Source organism: Phacochoerus africanus, chromosome 9 (genome assembly GCF_016906955.1).
Source record: "Phacochoerus africanus isolate WHEZ1 chromosome 9, ROS_Pafr_v1, whole genome shotgun sequence".
Taxonomy (NCBI): domain Eukaryota; kingdom Metazoa; phylum Chordata; class Mammalia; order Artiodactyla; family Suidae; genus Phacochoerus; species Phacochoerus africanus.
This window is the reverse complement of record NC_062552.1, coordinates 120,312,211-120,336,651: the sequence shown is the minus strand read 5'-3', so window position 1 is coordinate 120,336,651 and position 24,441 is coordinate 120,312,211. Positions and strand designations below refer to the sequence as shown.

The window sequence follows — 24,441 nt, the reverse complement described above, 5'->3', positions numbered from 1 at the left end:
CTTTAAAACAAGATATAGAAACCACAAGCTACCTTATAAAGTAGAAAAGATTTAACACCAATATCAACCCATTCCCATAAGGACTTTATTTGCATCCTGCAAACATACAAACTGTATTTACTGACTGGGTATGTGACTCCGTGGAATTATTGTTAATACTGATAAATATACATATATATCACACACAAATATATATGGTGATAATATACTGTAGTAGTGTTTTTGAAATATTTATGGTTGAAACAACTTCCTGGGATTTGCTTCATAACAATGGGGAAGGGAGCAGATTTGCAGATGAAACAAGTTTGGCCTTGAATTGTTAACCAACAAAGCTAGGTAATGCAAACATAACTTGGTCGTTACAATTTTGTACACGTATGAAATTTTCCATAACTTTAAACATATATATACACACACACACACACATATATACAAACACATATGTATGTATAATTCACATGATAGGGCAAACTTTTTCTATTTTTATTTTACCTCTATATGTACTTGAAAAGCTTTAGTATATGATAAAAATCAAATAGAACTAAGCTACCCCACAATATCTAAAACTCTCTTACCTATATATGTGATATAATATATTAACATGTACATAATAACAATAGACCAGTGTTTTTTTCTGGTCTACTAACATTTCTAATACCAAGTACTCACTAAAAAAGATCCAGTAAGAGTCCTTCAAAATCAGAATTACTTGTAACAATCTTTTTCAACTTTAGCACCATGAGATTTAGGTGTGGGTTCTAATTCTGGCTCTGACTTTAATTAGCTTTATAAATGGGAACGCTATTGAACCTCGAGTTCCTATTCTGGGAAAGGAAGAAGTTAGTCTATGAAATAATCTAAAATCCTAAGATCGCTTCTATACCTTAAAATTCTATTTTTGTTAGTCAACTCCATGAAGCTACCATAAGCAAAACCCAAACTGACAAAAATAAATAGAACAAAAAGTTTTAAGAGGGAGGAGGCAGAGAAATGGTGAACCTCTATTTCAAAAGATACTTAAGAAACAGCAATCAACTACTACACAAGGATCTTATTTACTTACAGAGGTCAACAAATAAAGACTATTTTTAAAAATGACACAATCAGGGACATATAAGTACTGACTAGACATTTGATATTAATAAATTATTGATTTTTTGAGGTAGGTTTATTTTATTTTTTTCTTCTGTGTAATTATTATCTTTAAGAGACAAGATTTTAAAAATACTAATGAGGAGTTCCCATGGTGGCACAGGGGAAAAAATCTGACTAGGAACCATGAGGTTGTGGGTTTGATCCCTGGCCTCGCTCAGTGGGTTAAGGATCCAGTGTTGCGTGAGCTGTGGTGTAGGTCACAGACACGGCTCAGATCCCGAGTTGCTGTGGCTGCGGCATAGGCTGGTGGCTACAGCTCTGATTCAACCCCTGCCTGGGAACCTCCATACGCAGCAGGTGCGGCCCTAAAAAGCAAAAAACAAAGACAAAAACCAAAAAAAAAAAAAAAAAACCCGAACCTAATGAGGAAGTTGTCTGGTGGCGCAGGAGGTTAAGGACTCAGCATTGTTACTGCAACAGCCTGGGTCACTGCTGTGGTGCAAGGTTGATTCCTGGGCCAGGAACTTCCACATTCTATGGGCCCAGCCAAAGAGCAGAATTTTTTTAAATTAAAAAATAAAAAACAAAAATACTGGGTCACTTTCCTGTACAGCAGAGACTGACAGACAATGCAAAATCAACTATAATAGAAAAAATAAAAATCTTAAAAAAACCTCAATTCCCCTTTCTGCTCAAAAAAAACCCCACAAAAAACAAAAAAACAATGCCAATGAAATGTTATGACCGAAGTCTGGGTTTTGCATCTAAACAATCCAAGTACAGGGGAAATGGAAAGGGCTAACAGAATTAAGGGTACAGGGTTTAGATCATTAAACCTCAAACTGCAGGATGGGTACATGAAACGATTTTCTTCCCCTTTGTATTATTTTAAATTTTCTGTACTAAGTTTAAAAAGCCTACATATATAGATATATATCGATATATATAGATATATATCAATATATATCCCTACTGCCACTCCAAACTAGACATGAAACATGAATGTTTTCTACCAAGTAAGTTCAAAGGAAATTACAAGACTATGCTGGTACGCATTTTGGAACTCTCACAGGGAACCATGAAGCAATTAGGCCGTTAGCATTAAAGAAATAGAATGATAGGTACCTAGAGTTAATGCTTACATATACCTTACCCAAGGCAAAAAGAAACGTAAATTCTGAAATGCTCTGACAACTTTAAGTATCAATAGACAGAAAGTGGAATTACACCAAAAATACATTCTTAGGTTACTACAAAGTAATCATGTAGCACTGTGACTTTTAGTAAGAGATTCCTAGACCTGACTCTTGAAGTTTCTGATTCAGTATATCTGGAGGAGACTCTAAAATCTATATTAAAACAACAACAAAAAACAAAAACCTGAAACATTACTTCTGATGTACAACCGAGGTGGAAAATCACTGCCTTAAGAGATAATTACAGACACAGATGTGTTTTCAGAATACATGGTGTATGATATGATATACTATAGCCATTCTTCACTCTAATTTGGCATTATCGGAGTGACAAAATTCATCCAATTATTCATACTTGGGTAATGTGACTGTTTCCCAAAAAATCTATAACAAAAGGATTCGGAATATGCTACAGGATAACACTTACAGAGACAATCTTTTGCCCTTCAAGATCAAAACACTATACAAGATACCCGGATTGTTTTCACCCATTATAAAAAAAACTTTAGTGTAACAATCAAGTTCCTAAATAACAAACAATCAGCCAAAAATCACAACAGAATTGGTGTTTGAGGGCTTTCATCTCTGGGGCAATGGTGAATGTCTCATTAATAGAAAAACAACATGAGTATGACTTCAGGAGCAATGAAATGGTCTTATAAGGCTAGTTCTATTTTAAGGCAAACACCAAAATCAGCATACATTTTTAATGGTTTTCCTAAATCTATTTAAGACTTTTGACAAGGTAAACTGGCCACTACAAAAAGTGGAAGTACTGCTAGAATATTTCCTAAAGGGTTGGAGGAAAAAAATCATTCAATATACCAAAACTAATCTGACTCTGCAATTTATGGTCAGTCATTCAATAGGAATTCCCTGAGCCTCTCCTTAGACTTAGTGGCCCTGTAATATCAAGTACAGTGGACAAGCTCCAAAACTCCATTTGGACCACAGAAGCAAAAAACTGTCCAAAGAGGCTATCAAAGAATCAGGACACACAGTTATGAGAGAATAATAAATCAGGATGACAAATATCCATTGTAAATCCATGCTAAACTGTGTTACAGACTGGACATGCTGAAGAAGTTTAAACAAGAGACAGCTTTATGAAAAAGGTAGTTACTGGAGTTCCTGTAATGGCTCAGCAGTAATGAACCTGACTAGTATCCCTAAGGATGAGGGTTCCATCCCTGGCCTCAGTCAGTGGGTTGGAGATCTGGCGTTGCCGTGAGCTGTGGTGTAGGTCGCAGATGCAGCTTGGATCTTATGTTGCTATGTCTCTGCCACAGGCCAGCAGCTGTAGCTCTAATTGGAACCCTACCCTGGGAACTTCGATATGCTGCACTGGCAGCCCTAAAAAGCAAAAAAAAAAAAAAAAAAAAGAGAGAGAAAGAGAGATAGTTACTGAGAAGAGTAAGTAGAACAGGGTGAAGAGAAACTATGGCACTAAAGCAGTACCTAAAAATTATCTAAAAGCTTTCCTCCTTGCTGCTTCTCGGTTTGGGCTCACAGAGGTTTTCTTCCTCTGGGTATTAAGCTAGGCAAGACAGTATCCCCATGGCTAACTACACACAGATACCTCTTCTGTTCTGGTTTTCTTGGGACTCTCTTCTTTATGAGGTGAGGATGTTCTCTTGACTCCGACTATAGGATTAGGTATCTTTGTTGCTGCATTTCCTGAAGGTCTTGGTGGCGGGTTTACCAAACGTGTTGAAGAAACAACTCTGGAAACAGTAGGCTTTGGTGGTGGTGAAATGGCTGGTTGTGTGGCAGTTTGAGGAATGCTTTCGCTCGATGTACCTAAGCAGTAAATACATAAGCACACAAAGTTTAATCATATCGACTTAAAAGTAAAGCTTTAAGTTTATAGGCAAATAAGAAAATGGTACTAAAAAACTGAATTCAAAGTACTTAACAAATAAAGCCATCTTTCAAAATAAAAGCTAAAACCAAATACAATCTAATATTTTCAAACCTATCTGCTTACCCCCTGAGCTTTCACTGGAATTTACTTGTGGCACAGAAACTTCAGTAGCCTGTATGTTGGTCACAGATGCTGCTGTTACAGCTGGAGCAGGACTGTTTCTGCTAAAAACAAGGAAAAAAGCAAAAAGTGGAAAATGCAAATAGAAAAGTATAACACTCAATAACAAAATCTATTAAGTGCAGAAGTGGTTTTCTATAGTAAATTATTTTTTAGTTTTACTTCTCACACATATATATACATCAGTAACACACTGATAACATACGATCGATAATCAAAAGCACACAAATATTCTAAAGCTGTGCTGGCCGACAGAACTTTCTAGAACTATGACCTATATCTATGTTACATAATACCCGTAGCCACTATACGATGAAGCTACTCTGCATTTGAAATACAGTTAGTGGGAAATGCAAGGTTTAATTTCATTTAATGTTAATTTAATTTAAACCGCGTGTGCCTAGTGACTACCACGTTAGACAGAATAGCTGGGAGTCCCCTTCATGGCTCAGCAGTTAATGAACCCAACTAGGATTCATGAAGATGTGGGCTCAGTGGGTTAAGGATCTGGTGTTGCCGTGAGCTGTGGTGTAGGTCGCAGAGGTGGCTGGGATCCTGCGCTGCTGTGGCTGTGAGAACTTTCATATGCCACAGGTGAGACCCTAACAAGCAAAAAACAAAACAACAAAACAAACAAACAAAAAAGGTATATAATAAAATACAATCAAAAGTGCTCTGAGAAATAGAAATAAGTTTCTGCATACAAAACCTAAAGGTTAATGAAACCCTAAAAGCCCAAACCGTGGCCCAGATAAACAATAAAGGATCTCAAAACCCAATGCCCCCTTCAATGTTCAGGATGCACTTAGTCTTATTTCAGGAAACTCAAGTCACTCCTCCTTTATTCTCCTATCTCTTCAACTTTTCTATCACCTATAAAATATTAGGGATTTAAAAAAAATCTCATTTTTATTATCTCCCGAGAGGAAAAAAAGCAAAAAGTCCTCTGGATATTCTGTCTCTGCTATAGCTTACACTCTCCAACTGTTGAATGATGATACCATGACAAGGTGGGCAAACTAAAGGACTTAGATTTTTGGTACCACAGAACAGTCAGCTCATTAAAGCTTTGGAGCTCACTGGTACATAGAAGTAAATGAGGTCAATAGAGTGGGTATACCACATCCCCAAGAATACAAAGAAAGGACAAAAGACTAAGGAAAGAGCCCTGAAAGGCACAAAGAACTCAGGATTAATCAGAAAAAAGAACTGGTCAGAGAACCACAGATGCAGAAGAAAACTTGAATAGCCAAGTGGCTAATACATAATGCTCATTATTTGTTGAGCAAACACACAAATAAACTTAAAATTCAGAAATCTAACTTACAGAACTTATTTATACTTCAATAAACTAGTATTAAACTTCTGAAATTACTTGTTTTGCACACTATTTTACATACATGTGCACTCAAAGTTCACAAAGGCCTTTATACAACACCCAAAATTCTTACTAAAATTTTTGTTTCTTCACTCAAAAATAAAAAAGATGAAACCATTAAAAAAAAAAATCTAAAAGTTAATGCTGTACAAATGGAGAATTGTTTTAAAACTACACATCTTTTAAAGTCTTCAGGGTACATTTGATTGATCTAAGAATCCAAGAAGAGAAAACCAAACCCATCAACTACTGCACCTCAGCACTATCTATTTCACATTAATAATCCAAAGATTCATACCAACCTGCATCTTTGCTGTTGGTCATACTTTAACGACCCAATTTTTAAAACTGCTTTTTCTCAAAAATTAAAATATTAACATGCATTCATAAAAGTGTTCAAGGTTTAAGTATCAACTCAACAACCCCATCAAAAAATGGGCAGAAGATCTCAACAGACAGTTCTCCAAAGAAGACATACACATGGCCAAAAAACACATGAAAAGATGTTCAACATCACTCATTATTAGAGAAATGCAAATCAAAACCACTGTGAGGTACCATCTACACCAGCCAGAATGGCCATCATCAAAAAGTCTACAAACAATAAGTGGGTGTGGAGAAAAGGGAACCTGATTACACTGTTGGTGGGAATGATTGGTACAACTACTGTAGAAAACAGTATGGAGATTCCTCAGAAAACTAAAAATAGAACTACCATTTGATCCAGTAATGCCACTCCTGGGCATCTATCCAGAGAAAACCATGGCTCCAAAAGATACATGTACTCCGATGTTCACTGCAGCACTATTTGCAACAGCCAAGACATGGAAACAACCTAAATGTCCATCGACAGAGGAGTAGATCAAGAAGATGTGGCACACATACACAATGGAATATTACTCAGCCATTAAAAGGAAAGAAATACCGGCATTTGCAGCAAAATGGATGGACCTAGAAATTATGCTAAGTGAAGTCAGTCAATGAGACAACAACATCAAATGCTATCACTTACCTGTGGAATCTAAAAAAGGGACACAATGAACTTTTTTGCAGAACAGATACCGAGTCACACACAGACTCTGAAAAACTTAATGGTTTCCAAATGAGACAGTTTGGGGGGTGGGGGGGATGCACTGAGGGTTTGGGGTGGAAATGCTGTAAAATTTGGTTGTGATGACTGCTGTATACCTATTAATGTAATAAAATTCATTACATAATAAAAAAAATTTTAGAAAGTGTTCAAGGTTTAAGTATCAACTCATTAATAAAAAAAACTGCTCATATGACCATCACGATTTAAAACATGAGCAGAACTCCCAGAATCTACAATAAACAGCTCCCTTTGAAAATACAGTAATATATCCATTTAAAAAAAGTCTGCAGTGATACACTATAAAGATTTATAGAAGTTAAAACATAAATATAGCTTTTTGTGATCTACTTTTTGCCACCATAGCCATGTTTTTTTTTTCAACATAAAAATGTTTAACTTCTTGGGAGTTCCTGTTATGGCTCAGTGGGTTAAGAAGCCAACTAGTACCCACGAACATGTGGGTTCAATCCCTGGCCTTGTTCAGTGGATTAAGGATCCAGTGCTGCCAAAACCTGCAGCATAGATCACAGATGCAGCTTGGATCCCATGTTGCTGCAGCTGTGGTTTAGGCTGGCAACTACAGCTCCAATTCAACCCCTAACCCAGGAAAGTCCATAAGCCACAGGTGCAGCCAGCCCATAAAAGACCAAAAAAATAAAATTGAAAAATTAAAAAAAAAAAGCTTACCTGCTTTAAATGTTTTTAAAGAAACACCTAGTTCTTCAAAAGAAACTTCCTCTAACTAAAACCAGTCCCACATAAATCTTCACCTTTCTTTCTTGGCCACACCCATGGCATGCAGAAATCCCCAAGCCAGGCACTGAATCCACACCACAGATGTGACCCAAGGCACAGTAGTGATAATACCAGATCCTTAACCTGCCAACCACCAGGGAATTCCACTCTTCACCCTCTTTAGAAGACCCTTAATATTTTCATAGGTAGGGAGTTCCCGTCATGGCTCAGTGGTTAAAGAATCCGACTAAGAACCATGAGGTCGCGGGTTCAATCCCTGGCCTCGCTCAGTGGGTTAAGGATCTGACATTGCCATGAGCTGTGGTGTAGGTTACAGATGTGGCTCGGATCCCACATTGCTGTGGCTCTGGCGTAGGCCAGCGGCTACAGCTCCGATTAGACCCCTGGACTGGGAACTTCCATATGCCGCAGGTGCAGCCCTAGAAATGGCAAAAAGACAAAAAAAAAAACAAAAAAAAACAAAACACAGGTATTGTTTTCCTACTACGTAGATAATAAATATCTCTAGGACAGAAAGAGGATTCTGTTCCTCTTGTCTGGTTCTCCTTAGTGCACTATACAGTTCACTACAGGCAGTAGGTGTTTCAACATACAAAACTAGACAGGTTATAGAGCTAAAAAAATATTCATTCACATCTAAATCAAGATATATCTGTCCAAAAATGGAATACAAGTATGACAAAGAAGGACAAAAATAAAAATGACTTTCCTCAAAACTAAGGGTTAAATTGCTATTTAAAAAAAAAGAAAGAAATAAAAACAATAATAAGAGAATATATCTAATACATTTAAATAGCCATTCCACTTCCTTTCTCTTTTTCCTTACCCCTGAGAGCTGCCAGAACTGTTCAATGGACTGGTCTTCATAGCACTAGTAGGTGAAGGCACAGACATGCTGTTATCACTGTCCATAGACAAGTCGAGGCTGCTGTCATTCAGAGGTGTCAACCTGACACCATCTGTTGAATGCTGCAATTAATAAAATATTTAATAAAAAATACATCTTTGTTTTAGCCAGACCTTTGAAACATGATTTCCACTAAAAAGCACAAATCACTACATTTATGATAATCAGAAGCGTCACAGTGACTATAAAAGGCAAAGATCTGGGACATAAATACTTCCTGACTTCTAAGGGCCTTCGACTTAACTACAGTTCTTCAGTGGTAGAAAAAAGGGAGAAAAATACATTAAATATACACAATGAATGTTAAGACATACTGCAAATTAATAAGTACTTTAGTATGAAAACATATGTATCTTTAATCACAGGACTACACACACACACACACACACACACACACACACACACATACATACATACTAGGAAAAAAGTCAAAGATAAAACATGATACTAACAATGAATATCTCTGGCTAGTGGAATTAGAAGTAATTTTTTATTTATAGATTTCAAATTATTTTACAATAATAAAAAAGTGAAATTTGAAAAAAAATTATCAAGTAAATACAATTCAATGCCAGTCCCAGCTATTTGTATGAGCCTCTCCCAAAAGCAAGAGATTTCCAGTGCTCTGTCTGCAACTTAGCATTTTAACATGATGCATGTTAAATAGAGTAGATTACCCTGTTAAATCAAAGCACTCAAAAACAACTCCTTAGGGAGTTCCCCTTGTGGCTCAGTGGTAACAATCCCAACTAGTATCCATGAGGATGTGGGTTCAATCCCTAGCCCTACTCAGCGGGTTAAGGATCCGATGTTGCTGCGAGCTGCAGTACAGATCACCGACAGGGCTCAGATCGCTGTGGCTGTGGCATAGGCTGGCAACTGCAGCTCCGACTGGCCCCCTAGCCTGTGAACGTCTATGTGCCATGGGTTTGGCCCTAGAAAGACAAAAAAACAAAAACAAACCCCCACACAACCGCGTGGTGCAAGAAAAGCCAAAATAAAGCTAAAAAACTATAAATGGTGCTATGAGTTAAAGTTGATTTCTAAGGTGACAAAGATTCTTTTTCTGTAATCAATGTATCAAATAGATTATATCGCCAAATTTATTTCTTCAGCTTTTTTTTCAGAATACTTAGTTTCAGTGTTCACTTACTTATAGAAACATTTTAAATAATTTGCATTATTAATAAACGCCCATACGCTATTTGTGTACACATCCACACTCTCCAATTCCCAAAATGACAAAATAACCTGATCTTTAATTTAGCACTGTGGAAACACCATGTGTGTGCATTAATCAATTTTGATCAAATGGGGAAGATGAGATGTGGCAGAAAGGAGAGGAGAAAGTAATGCCTTTTGCCTACGAAGTCAGCTGCAAAACCAATTTTCTAATATTGTAAAACGAACATCTTTTCCTATGCAAAAATGCTACCAATTTCACTCTCCAGGATTTGTTCAGTAAATTATACTCAATTCTACAGGTGTCTGACCAGGTGATCAAACACTTAAGATGTGCCAACATGAAGACTTTAACTGGTTGGTCTGAACACAAAATCATTAAGCTGCTTTGCTCTGTCTCTGTTGTCTTTCTCATATTTGGCGTAAAAAACTTCTATGCCAAGAAATCATAAACATTTTATCAAAACTTCTAATAAAAGACAAAGACAGAACATACTACAGAGAGGAAAAAACACACATACTTTTGCATTCACGTCTCATAGTACATGACTTTGGGCAAGTGTTTGGGCACTCTTTCTAATATAGTAGAGACAATGCCTAAAGGATGCTGTATCGTTAAATACAGAATATATATCTTCTAGGAGTTCCTGTCATGGCTCAGGGGTAACGAACCCTAGTATCCATGAGGATGCAGGTTCAATTCCTGGCCTTGCTCTGTGGGTAAAGGATCCAGCATTGCCGTGAGCTGTGGTGAAGGTCACAGAAGCGGCTCAGATATGGTGTTGCTTTGGCTGTGGTGCAGGCCGGCAGCTGTAGCTCCGATTCTACCCCAGCCTGGGAACCTCCATATGCTGTGGGTGTGGCCCTAAAAAGAAAAAAAAAAAAAAGAATATGTATTTTCTATATTGGTATAGTGCTTTGCAAATAGCAGTTAGGAAAAGGAAGCCATTAATAAGAGTCCAGGAATTCCCTGGTGGCCTAGTGGTTAAAAATCTGGTGCTGTCATTGCTATGGCTCAGGGCTCAGGTCCAATCCCTGACCCAAGTATTTCCACATGCTGCAGCAAAAATTAATTAATTAATTAATTAAAAATGAAAAAAAAGTAAAAAGAAAAAAAAGAGTCCAAAGAAACAATTTATGGATCTAGATTTGTAGACACTTATCTTCTTATAAAACAAGAAAGTGCTATTTTACTACTGGAAACTTGGAAATAATCTAAATGACATCAGGGAGTTCCCGTCGTGGCGCAGTGGTTAACGAATCTGACTAGGAACCATGAGGTCGAGGGTTCGGTCCCCTGCCCTTGCTCAGTGGGTTAATGATCCGGCGTTGCTGTGAGCTGTGGTGTAGGTCACAGACCCGGCTCGGATCCTACGTTGCTGTGGCTCTGGTGTAGGCCAGCGGCTACAGCTCCGATTGGACCCGTAGCCAGGGAACCTCCATATGCTGCGGGAGCAGCCCAAAGAAATAGCAAAAAGACAAAATAAATAAATAAATAAATAAATAAATGACATCAAATAGAGGTCAGATTTAATCATACTGCAGCCACACAAGGAAATACTAAACAGCCACTTACTATTTGTAATATAATATAATTTGGATAAAAGGTCACAATATAGAAAGCCCCCCAAAAAGCAGATCACAAAATGGCAAGTATCATCAAAAATCTTTCAAAAATATCTATCTGTAGTTACACACGCACACTAAATAGTTGGTACAGAAATAAACTAAAATTTTAACAGTAGTAATTACTGGGTGATGAATTTTAGTTAATTTTTTTTTGCATTCACTTTTAAAAATACATTAAATGTATTTATATATAGTGTGCATATATAGATATATATACTTGTCTGCACCCGTAGCATGTGGAAGTTTCCGGGCCAGGGATCAAACCCACGCCACATCAGCAAACCAGGCTACTGCAGTGACAACACTGGATCCTTAACCTGCTGCACTACAGAACTCCAGTTGCTAGATTATTTGATAACTCACAAAAAACCATTAGGTTGAGAAAAGAGCGACTAACAAGTTAATCTGTATAAAGGCTTTAATGTAATAAGTTATTTTAAAAAATGAAATATGCTTTTATTTATTTATTTATTGTCTTTTATCTTTTGAGGGCCGCACCTGCAGCACATGGAGGTTCCCAGGCTAGGGGTCAAATCGGAACTGTTGCTGCCGGCCTACGCCAGAGCCGCAGCAACGCCAGATCTGAGCCGTGTCTGCAACCTACACCACAGGTCACCACAACACCGGATCCTTAATCCACTGAGTGAGGCCAGGGATTGAACCCGCAACCTCATGGTTCCTAGTCGGATTCGTTTCCGCTGTGCCATGACAGGAACTCTGAAATATGCTTTTAAAAGCCGCATTTTATACACACACAAAAAAACCCAAAAGCAAGTACCTCTAACTCTGTGTTGTGAATAACGATGATGGTGATAACAAATACAAGGATTTAGGGTATGCCAGGCACTAGTCTAAACTACCTCTTATAGGTACTCATTCATTTTATCCTCACAAAATGCATAATGAGGTAGGCAAAAAATATTGTCCTGATTTTTGAGATAAGGCAAATCAAAAACATGGTGTTTGTAATGTAACTTGTCCAAGGCTCATAGCTAGGAGGCAGTGGAACCGAACTTGAACCACTACTGCAAAATACTTGCCCTTGAGTTAGGTGCTTTCGTACCATATTTCTCTGTTTTAAGAAACAAAACATGGGGAGTTCCTGCTGTGGTGCAGTGAGTTAAGAATCCAAATGCAGCAGCCTGGGTCACTGCAGAGGTCTAGGTTTGATCCCAACCTGGTACAGAGGGTTAAAGGATCCAGTGCTGCCACAACTGTGGCTTAGACTCAATCCTCGGCCTAAGAACTTCTATTTGCAGAGGGTGTGGTTATTTAAAAAAAAAAAAAAAAGAACCACTAATATATGATGTGAAAAAGGAAGACAACTGTAAGAAAAAAACAAAAAAGTTTAAAGTTGAGTGCTGTGTATTAACTACATTCCTCTCTTTACAATCCCAGCCGCAGATAACCAACCATCATCCAGAATGCACTGGTTCTCATCCTCTAATATATATTTTCATTTCATATTCTGTCTTAAAAAACACATTGTTTTACATTTTCAAACTTGTAAACTTTATATAGAAGAAGTATCAAGTGATACACATTCATCTGTGCTTTTTAATTCAACATATTAATATTGTTATCTCCAGCTCATTTACTTTCAAGGGTTTTTCAAGGATTCCATTAAAGAAATAAGCTACTTTTGAAACCACTTAAAGTAAAAATGCAACTGTTATTTCTGCACTAAAATTCCAATACATACACACTATATTAAGTCCAAATAAGAAAAATATGGCTATCCAACAGGAAGTACTAACATCAGAACAACATAGTACAAAACATTAAGTCATGGTTACCACTGTCAGTGATCTTTATCCCCAATAACTTTCAATGTTTAAATAATATACATGTGTAATTCTTATGAAAATAAAATCATTTTCATTAAAAAATTTCACATAATTTACTTGACCCACGAGTTAACTAATTTAACTATGTTTACGTTTTAAAGGAAAGGAGATACTGACGTGGGAAACTAAATGGATAGAAAGAAGAGATTTCAAAAAGAGAAAAAGAATATAAATAAGTACATATATAAAATATGGATATGAAGCATCACCACTAATCTGAAGTCTCCAAAAGGTGTGTGGAAGAAACCTGATCAGGAGCAAGGTTTCACATACTGGAATTTCTCCATGTAATAGATTTTCAAAATGCTGTGATCTACTTCAAATATGACTTATAAATTGTGCTTAAATTCTGAAGTACTGATAAAACATGATTTAATGCTTTTGTAAGTATTTTCTAAATTTACCTTTTTCTTTTTCTGAAGCACATGATTAGGTAGTAGTTGATGGAGTTGCTTTCTTTTTACATGCATTGCGGCAATTTTCATGTCCACCTCAAACATCTTGCTGTTTATTGCTTGCCTATAAACTACACAATTAGGAAATTGTTACAAGAAATACAAACATTTTTAAAAAGCCAGTTCAACTTACCAAGGAGAAGCTATTATAAAGTAGGGATGCATTTTTTTCATTAATGCTGCCCTATCAAAAAATTATCAGCTCAAAACCTATCAATAATCTGACATAATATCTGAGCAAACTCTAATAAGTGCTTTTTACAAGGTGTACAGAATGAATAAAAACAAAGAATATATTAATTCTTCCAGTGTAATAACTCTTTTTTTTCTTTTTAAGGGCTGCGCCCGTAGCATATGGAAGTTCCCAGGCTAGGGGTCAAATCAGAGCTACAGCTGCCGGCCTATGGCACAGCCACAGCCACAGCAACGCAGGATCCCAGCCGCATCTGTGACCTCTACCATAGCTCAAGGCAACACTGGATCCTTAACCACTTAAGCAAGGCCAGGGATCGAACTAGCATCGTCGTGGACACTAGTCAGATTCATTTCCAATGCACCACAATGGGAATTCCCAGTGTAATAACTCTTAAATAAAAGAGTAACTCCTTAAGAAATGGTAGAATTGGGAGAAAAAAAAGCTTCTTAAACCCATACTCATTTATGCTATCAGTATAATTTAAAATTCTAGTGCAAGTGTAACAGCTGTATAGCAAAAGTCAAACTTATAATCATCCTAAAATACTTTTTCAAGAATCTGCAAGATAAAATTCTAAGACAAACTAATACCTATTTTCTAAGAATAACTCAAGTAACAGAGGTCACAAGAACTAAAACAAAAAGCTAAAAATAAATCCAGATAACTTAGTTCCAAACTGGAGAAATTCACTCAGCCATACAACAAGTATTTACTGGGCATCTATACTGCATCACCTTCTAGACATGGGGAACAGAGCCCAAGTAAGAGACCGAAAGAACTTCAGATTCCACATCCTAGTGGGGAAAACATAATAGAAAAAAAAGGTAAAATATATTTCTTTCCTTTTTTTTCTTTTATCTTTTTAGGGCCACATCTGGGGCATATGGAGGTTCCCAGGCTAGGGGTAGAATCAGAGCTACAGTTGCCAGCCTGTACCACAGCTCACGGAAACACCAGATCTTTAACCCACTGAGTGAAGCCAGGGATCGAACCCGCAACCTCACAGTTCCTAGCCTGATTTGTTTCCGCCACACCATGACGATGGGGACGCCAGTAAAATATATTTCATATCAGATCAGTGATAAGTGTTATGGAGAAAAAATGGAGTAGGAAGAAGACAGGAAGCTCACCTTGGATACCCAGATTATATCCGAGTGGAGACTCAAGTGAAAATGAGAAAGGAAAGTGAGAGTGCCTGGTGGAATAGCATTCTAGGAAGGGCGAACATCAGGGACAAGAGGTCCTCACCATGTCTGGGATGCTTGAGGACTAACAAAAAGGCCATGCATAGGAAGGAAAGCAGATGATCCATAATCCCTTACCTGCAATTCTAAAAGCCCCCAAAATAGAAGCTTTTCCTAGGATTGCCACCAAAACCGTGATCTGAACTACTGTGACTATTTAATCTCATTACCTTTACTTCATGTAACAATCATACAGAAATGTTACTGTCTTTGACCAGCAAATGTTACCTCAAGCCCCACTGGGACGATGTCTTACTTAATAACCTTTCTGGAGTCAAAACACAAAAGATTCTGAATTTATATTAGGAAATGAGGTCAGAGACATAATGGGAAGACTACATCACATTAAGGCTTGAAAACCACAGTGAGGATTTGGACTTTGATTCAGAGATTGGTAACCATCAGAGTTTTTAAGCAGGAGAGACATGATTTGGTTTAATCTCATTCTAGATGCTAAGAATAGCTGTCAGTTGGCAAGGGCAGAACAAGAAAATTAAAGCAATGGCAGCAATCTAAAACCAGTGATGATGCTCCCACTGGGACGCACCGGGACTGGAGGCATCGTGGGAGCGCTGGGAAGTGGGTTTGATGCCCAGCCCAACACAGTGGGTTAAGGATCTGGTGTTGCCTCAGTTACGGCTTCGGTCACGACTGTGGCTTGGATCGTATCCCTGGCCCAGGAGCTCCATATGCCGCAGGGCAGCCAAAGAAGAAAAGGAAAAAAAGAAAAAGAAAAGACCAGTGACAAGTGGCCTGGACTAGGGTAATAATGGTAGAAATAGCAGTTATTAGCAGGAATCTCAGCATACTCTGAAAGTAGAGGCAAAAAGATTTTTTAACTATATACTGATTTTAAGTATGGGAAAAACAGGATCCAAGGAAGACTGAAAGATTTTTAGCTTGAGCAACTACATGGATGGACACAGCTGCCAAAGCCTGAGATCAGAAAGATTTGCAGAGAATCTGGAAGAGACTGGGGCTAAGAATCTGAGTTTGCTACATGTTGAATTTGTTTTATTAGAAATTCTCACAAAGCATTCCATTAAAATGTTTCAACATACAGGATAACTGTTTCCCGCCCAAAACACCGTTAAAATCTCTCTCTCTTTTTACAGCTGCATCTGCGGCATATGGAAGTTCCCAGTTTAGGAGTCGAAACGGAGCTGCAGCTGCCAGCCTACACTACAGTCACAGCCAGATGGGATCCGAGTCACATCTGCAACCTATACCACAGCTTGAGGCAACACTGGATCCTTGACCCACTGAGTGAGGCCAGGAATCAAAACCACATCCTTGTCTATGATGGGTTCTCAAGCCTCCTAAGCCACAAAAGGAATTCCCCCTTTAAAATCCTGATGGCTCATTAGTACAATCTTGGATTAGAAGTTCCACCAGGCACAAGGTACAAAAAATTTCCTAGTCCAAGTTTCTTTATGTGATTTGTTAGTTTGCAAATAGATTAGGCTGACATCAGAATTTTTACACTGAAAAAACTACTTCTATGGTGTTCAGCAAATGGAGTTATCATACTCCAAATCACATCCTAAAAAATCTGTATGAGTGTTTTTGTTGTCATAATAATTAAAGGCTACTACTTGAAAGGGACACTGAATTTCCTTCAATGTGGACATCACATTCTTTGCAATGTGCTGGACTACGTCCCTCTTACATTCCTAAAGACGAAAAACCCACTTACCAGCTATTTGAACCAAGAACTCAATGAAATTTTACATAAAAACAAAGTTTTCTAACCTGAAGTTTCTAGACATGTCACCACTATGTATATTTAGAGATTATCTTTCATTTTATTTGAAACTTTAATCTTTATCATGTCACCAGCGGCAATGCTGCTGATGGTCTTGGAATCACAGTAGGGAACACCTCTACCAGCAGGAATCCAGATATCACACTGCTAGAGATTCTACACATAGATGCAATTATCTACTTAAGTATGTCTTCTGGTCATCAAACCTGAGCATTTACAAAACAAACCTCTTTTTTAATGAAATATGTTTTATTTCTCCTATACATTTAGTGTATGATACTTTTAAAAAATTCTATCACAGTTTTCGCCTCTCATTCTCCAAGGAGATGAAAAACTTTTAATGTTACATCTGAAGGCCATTAATAAAAGACTCCTTACTGGGGATAGGTGGGAATGACACACACTAAATATTTTAAATGGGAGGAAAAGGAGAGACGCATGAGAGAAAAAGAATTAGTTCCTAAAAAAGATACAAGGTCATCATTGCCCCTGAGCACACTGACCATTCCCTTGAAAATCTGTCCATCTATTCATAAGCCCTAGCTTCTGTCAACGATATCCGCCACTTGGTCTCTAGTTAAACTGTACTACCTTGTACCTAAGAATACAGGTCACTATGAAATGTAGTTCTAATCATCCTATTCCCTACCCATGATAACACTTTCATCTATAATTGACATACAGGATAAATTTCCTCATTCCCCAGAATTTTAGCTTCATAAATTTCCAAGGTTCAAGATTATTAAGGCAGTCAGATACAGACTCGGTTGTTTAAAACAATCAAACATTCAGGTGGTTTCTAATTTCATAAGTAATCATGGCCAAATTAAAGTGGTTCAACTGCTTAGGTCTAACAACACAGAAAAAATGACATATATTAGATTATTACTGAAACTAATCGCTAATCCAAAAACATTAAGGTTATTCTGATGATCATCGTAAAATATTCCTAAGTAATTCTAACAGTGCAAATATCACTACGGTATACATGAAAACAAATTCAGATATGCAAGTACATGTTTTGATTATCCAAGTAGAGGTATACCTGTATCTGTGAAAGACTGAATATCATAGGTGAGATCAACACTGAGATTTTCAGAGTTTTCTGTTTTTTTAAACACTAACCCAATCACCCACATCGTGCGAAATTCTTCCCTGTAAAGCAAGAAGAGTATTACTACAGTTTATCAGGATTTCATGAAAATGTTATCATATCAAATGTGGACTGACAACCTGAGGTACGCAGAACAACAGAATACAAATACATAAGCATTACCCTCCAAATAAAACAAGTAGTTACAGGCAAAGGAGAATTCCACCTAGGTAATAATACAACATATAAACCAGAAATTGACCTATAAAAAGCCCCCTTTTAAAAGTATAAAAGAGGCAGCTTTTAACTTATCTCCTCAATGTTCCAGAATCTACGACAAATCAATTTTTTTTCAAGGTCAAATCAAAGGATATTCTCTGTTTTAAAAAGTTGAGATAAAAAGCAAAGAGTCATATTTGATATGACAGCTATTCTGAAAACCACTCTGCAAAAATGGGAAGGAATGTTAAGCAATGCTGAAGTGCAGAACTATAGGACATGAACTCAAATTAGTTGACAGGCACTTCATTCATCATTACAGACTAATAGCAGAGAAAACAATTTACTTCAGGGGCAATTTTTCTCAAAAAACAGTCTTTCTCTTCAGTGTTCCTGATCAGGAAAACCTAAACCTTAACTGTAAATTGGTCCTAACCCATATGGAACAGACAGAAGAGTTACTCCAGTTATTAAAAATTGCCTATAAAACTTCTATCAGCAAAAGTTGAAAGGGGGATGGAAAGACCAGATTAAAGAACTGCTTACTTGTCAGGATTTTCTTTGGGTGCTGGAAAGGACTGGGGATTCACATGAGCCAGTGTAATAAATTCATTCTTCTCCAAACTTCCAACCAGGATTCGGATTTTTGATTCCACCAAGCCCACCCTGAACAAATATCACTTAGTATTAATGAAAATTCTGGTTAATTAAAAAAATAAAATGCACAAAGTCAACTATGTCTGTGCAAAGCTGTAGTATGAAGATCATCAACACACAATGAGGGCAGTTCAACTATCTAAGCTCCCACAGATAAAACTGAAGCCTTATCTTCTACCCCAAAAAATGATAAAGCAAAAATGGGGGGGGGGGATATCAAGCCCCATTTCAAACCAGGAAGGTTACAAAAGATATCCCCACAAATATTTCGAGGAAAAAAGTAAACTAAAACAAAGGACTTTAAATATAGTTAAATGATATATGTATCTCTAAAAGGCAAACAAAAAAGTTATATATGAAACTCTAAATTCCTGTACTTCCACTACAAGTAGTAAAGCTCCATTTATGAAAACCAATGTGGATGTTTTAAGCACTTTCACCTCCTACTGTATTCTGAAGCTATCTGACTCATTTCGAAGAAGTTTTGTTTGTTTGGTAAAGTCTAATCTTATACTCACCATTCCAGGCGTTGTTTTTCTGTTGGTGCACTTGCTAGAAGTACAATATAATGCCTTTGAAGATAAAGACAACATGCTATTTACTTCATTTAAGTGCTTTGTGCTGGATTATAATGTAATAAGCTCGTGACAGTTATAGGTATCAATTTAGCAAGAAAGAACTGCAATCTCAGTTTGCATATAAAATCATAAATGCTAAATTCCGTAAGTTTCTAACTACTAGCAAATTTGATTCTTCTGAAAGATACAAGTTTTATGAATCATTATCTCCAAAACAGCTTAATTCAAGAATGCTGAATAAACATCAACTGATAATTTGGTCCAATGATTCTGGTGGAGTACTTTATAAAGAGCTACTTTACTAAAATATAACATATTAAAGCAAAATTGCTTTAATGGAAATAAGGTAACAGGCTTTGGCCACAAAAACAGGACCACTAAATATACATACATCAGTAACTAAAAATAGTATCAAATACATCATGCTTTTTAACTCAAAGTAAAAAGTAGCAAAGATTAAACTGAAAATATTTAAGTTAGGCCTCATGATTGTGTGATTTTCTATTAACAAAGAAGCAGACATCATTAATGTAATAGCAACAGAGAAATCTGACTTCTATGGAGAATCCACTTCCACTCAAATTAGAGAAGAAAGCAAGTTTTGATTTCAGAAAACAAGTATGACCAAGTATCTGTTTTAAATCTTTTAAAAACCAACTATTTACAACTAAAGTTTAATTCATATAATTCAATTTCATAGGACTCAAAAGTTCAATCCAATACACCTTTCTACAAAATCCATTTTAGAGGAGATAGAAGCCAAACTTCTGACCAGAAACTTTTAACTCAAAAAGCAAACTAATATTATCTGGTCCAGATACTACTTTGAAAAGTCAGAGCATGACCAAAAATTTTAAATTAACTTCAAGTACTTATGAACTATAACAGAGGTAACACACATAAATATGAAAACATGCAGATAGAAGTGTAAATATACAGTCCAAATCCATACAGGCCAAAACTTCCTTTACCAGTTTAATATGTTTAGCAATTATTTGGAGCAAACCAAATATACAGAACACACAGCCCAAATAAACGTCAATAAAAGTCACATAAAAACACTAAAAGCTCATGCATTTTATGTATTCAGAAACCCTCCTTGGAACCCTAAACGCTCTTAAAAAAATATCCTAATAGGCACAGTAACCTGATTTCCATTTCCCTGGGAGTTTGAAAATGGACAACAGATTTTAAAAGAGGGGGTGTGGAAGAATGGAGAAAGAACTCTGTGACAAAAGTATAACCACTTATAACAGGAGAAGACAAAGTATAAAAAGCAGACAGGCACACAAAAACTCAAAAAAAGCAAAGTTGTCTGGGTTCACCTAATTTAAGGACAAAACTCCCTCATCTCTAAATCACTCTTTTTACCACACTATTGAAATACTCTTAATGACCACCTGAATCTTCAATAAATGCTTAAATGATGTGCAATGTTCTCTATTTACAGCAAAATATAAAATGCATTTGAACATAATCTTACTGGCAACTCAAAGTTTCAAGTTTAAAGCTTAAAGAGTTCACCATTGGTTCTTACTGGAATCCAGTGGAAAAGCGCATATGGGGTGGGGGTCGGACTACTCTGTACGTCGTTTATGCATAAAGACATGTTTTAATATAACTCAAGGTGTTAAACAACTAATATTTATGCTCAAGTTAAATGTCTTTTACTCAGCCAGATTTAAACAAATGTTAAATACAAAATATAATGATTATGGTTAACAGAGGTAACCTGCCATTAAGGATCTGTGAGACTCATCCATCTGGGAAATTGAAAACAAAATTCCAACTCAGTTTGTTATGTTTTAAAAACCAGCACTGGTATTCAACTTCTTCACCTATCAGAGCACAGAGAGCAAGTAGAAACAGGTCTCAATTTTGACTATATTTATTTTGTTGCTGCTCCAAAAAATACCATCCCCTATTTTATAGTGCCACTATTACGCTTCAGATACTCAAAGGCCTTCATGAGACACTAAAAATCAACACAAATGATTAACTTTCCCCCAAATTTAAAGATTATCAGTTTCCAATAAAAAAATTTACCTATAAAAACGTACCCCAAATGAATTAAAACTTTAAAACTTCATCAGTTGCTATGACTACCTCAAAACTACTTCCTCCAAAAAAGCATTCTCTAAGTAGGTTTCCTGGCCATTTCATTGTATTAAAACTTTCCCCAGGTAGATAACAGCGCAGATATGTGCAATGAAAATCTGTATTATTTCTCAGACAAGAATCTCTGTAATTCCACCGTTAAGCAACTCAAAGAGTTACAGTTCACTATTTTTAAAGTTTTTTAAACATTCTAGGGTAAAATTATTCTATAAATAAGTATTCCTTGAAATTATAAATCATGAATCTTATTCTTGAGAATATTTGGGTTTTTTTCCCTAATGCTTTTCCTTATTTCCTAGCGAAATGGAACATCTGAAATAAGCATTCACATTTCCTGTGTCCATAATAATTTATTTTACTGAAATCCAGTGGAAAAGCGTGCATGTGGTGGGGGTGGGGTTTGGTTTCTTATGTCAGCTTGAATATTTTAAAGGTAAAACATGAAAAATATTCCCTTAGGACTATAAAATTTCACAAAGCAATGTTACTTTTTTTTCCCCACACTGAACACTGATACCTTCTAAAAGATAATTTGTCTGCTTTCTAAGACAAATGAAATTCCCTCACCATTCCCTCCCTTCCAAGAAAGGCAGAGAGGTACACCACACACGACTTAAAACCTTACACATAAACACAGTACTTTCAGAATATACTTCAAATAAGCTTAACCAACATTGACTCAAGAGAAAACTAGGGTTTCAATTCAACTGTATGGCCAGTCTTTAAGATGATTCATATAATATGTTAAGAGAAGAATTCAAACCAAGGAATACCTGTAACAGTCTGATGACAGCAATCACTAGTTCTTTAAGAGGTAAATTTTTGGAGAAAAATAAAAATACAAATAGAATTTGGTATAGGTAAAATTAGTCCATTGCTGCCATGTTTTCAAATCTTTCTCCCAGGACTCACAGCTCAAATTTAAATTTCCCTGATATAATTTCCTCTATTTGTTGCTACAATCTCCTATATTATATTAAATAGTTTTTTAATAACCTAAAACAATTTGACTGTTTCAAGAGAATTCAGGAAAGATAGTAATCTATAAACATTTTAATAGATCAGTCAACTGAAGACCTTGTAATTTGGCATAAGGACAGCCTACAAGTTTTAAAAGATAGATTAAGCAAGCTTTGAAGAAAAAACCCTTCAAAGTTCTAGCAATGCAAATTTATTCAGAGATGATCAAGGTTTGTTCAATTTCAGATCTACTCTTTCTTAAAGTGAAAGAAATCATATACATTGGTACTTCATTCTACCCACCTTTTACTCCTATACAAAGAAGTGAGACAGGAAAAAGAATCAATCTAGATTTATCTTTGATTCTCAGGGATTAAGAGAAGCTGACACTTTTCTACAAGACCAATTTCTTTATTATTCTCCTTATAGTAATCATGTACTCTTTTACGCTGTAGTTCTTAAAGTATCAGAATATATGTTTATTAGTTTAAATGTTCAAAGGTACTTCTCCTCAACCTTGGTTAAAATAAACAAAGGAAAAATTATCTGCCAAATGGAAAAACACAATTTATGGGGAATAAGTAATAAACAAGAACATTGAATGTTATGCTATTTAAATTTTTACTGACAATGCAGTGCTCCCAGAACACAACAATTAAGCTGGCTCCATTATTGCTTTTTCATGCAAAAGATACAGAAACAAAACACAGAGACATCATGAAGGTCATCATTCTTGTTTTTAATTGGGGAAATAGCATAAAGCAATCTTGCTTAGATTATTACAAAACACAATCCAACACAAGATCAAATGGTCAGGAAAGTTTCAAGCATTAAAGAAAAAAAATTTTAAGTGGGACTTTGGCAAGTTTTCAGCTCAGGGCAAATAAAAGTGCAAGTCCATTTTTTTTAAAGTAAGATTTATTATAACTTACAGTTTTCATCAAAACCAACACAATCAGGCTTTTAACCTGTACTAAGGTATTAAACCATTATATTAAAACCATTAGTTAAAAAAAAAAATTACACCCACTAAAATTCCACGAAAAGTATTTGTAGAAATATTTGAAGGGGCTTTATTAACATTAGGGGGAAATGGTAGGCCTACTGTGTGCTTTAACCACTGGAAACATTTTTTCTGGCTACATTATTGACATTTTATTAGCTATGCCTAAGTTATAGAGAATCTTACGATAAATAAGTTTCCAGAACTGGCTGAAAAAACTTACTTATTAGAAAGTATTAACTACAGATTTTAACCATTCGCTCCTTTGCCAAGGCATACAGATTTAGAGTTTTGGTGATGACTAACTAACAAACCTTCAGAACTGATGTTGCTACAAATGTAGAAATTCGGTTACATCAGACAACAAAAAACTGCAGGGACTACACTTTACCTTGACAAAGAGATAGTAAGGGGTTTTACTAAAAACAGTATGTGCTTTGTGACAGGAAGAAAACTTATATAGAAGATGTTTAAAGGAAAATTCAAAACTACATTAGTCTAGTAAGAAAAGATGTCACATATGCTACCATTAAACCATTACTTAAGAGAGCAACACGTCCGACATGCCTTAAAATACATACTTGTACTTTTGAAAGAAGTTTGGAGCTTCAAAAAGTTTGGACCACTCTGCCTTACTCAGCAAAATTTCATCTGTGATAGCAAGACCTAAATTAAAAACATATTAAAATGTTTGCATGCTTCAGTCTAAGAATCTAGAATTTTAAAGATCTTAAATACACCACATGCATTCTCTATACCACTAAGATCATAATATAGCAATTTTAGTTTATAACTCTAGAGCATAAAGAGTCTTACATATATTACACTCCTGTCAAAAACGCTGGAGGATTTTTTTTTTTTTTTTTGAGATCCCAAGTTTCTGGTAAATTACCATTACTCTAAAATGCCATGCCCATAGACTGACCCCTTCCTAAAACTGAAGCACTACAGTTACCTGAGAAAGAGAAAAATTCCCATAAGCTTTGTTTCCTGCCTTTCTAAAAAAACAAATTTCCCATAAAAGGA

General features: G+C 36.2%; 1 protein-coding gene across 7 annotated transcripts in view; it reads right to left on the bottom strand.

The window, feature by feature from the left end:
- The window catches only part of PAPOLA (poly(A) polymerase alpha), a 64,567-nt gene that overhangs the window by 7,912 nt on the left and 32,214 nt on the right, over window positions 1-24,441 (bottom strand). For 4 of the 7 annotated variants that reach the window (XM_047797392.1, XM_047797394.1, XM_047797396.1 and 1 more), the window contains exons 12-19: window positions 23,997-24,081; window positions 19,275-19,328; window positions 18,646-18,765; window positions 17,833-17,942; window positions 13,532-13,653; window positions 8,389-8,531; window positions 4,279-4,379; window positions 3,871-4,091 (exon numbers count right to left, since the gene is read on the bottom strand). In XM_047797392.1, coding sequence (XP_047653348.1) covers window positions 3,871-4,091; window positions 4,279-4,379; window positions 8,389-8,531; window positions 13,532-13,653; window positions 17,833-17,942; window positions 18,646-18,765; window positions 19,275-19,328; window positions 23,997-24,081 — 956 coding nt within the window. The remainder of the gene's footprint in view (window positions 1-3,870; window positions 4,092-4,278; window positions 4,380-8,388; window positions 8,532-13,531; window positions 13,654-17,832; window positions 17,943-18,645; window positions 18,766-19,274; window positions 19,329-23,996; window positions 24,082-24,441) is intronic. The other 3 variants (XM_047797393.1, XM_047797397.1, XM_047797395.1) reach the window with 1 other exon arrangement.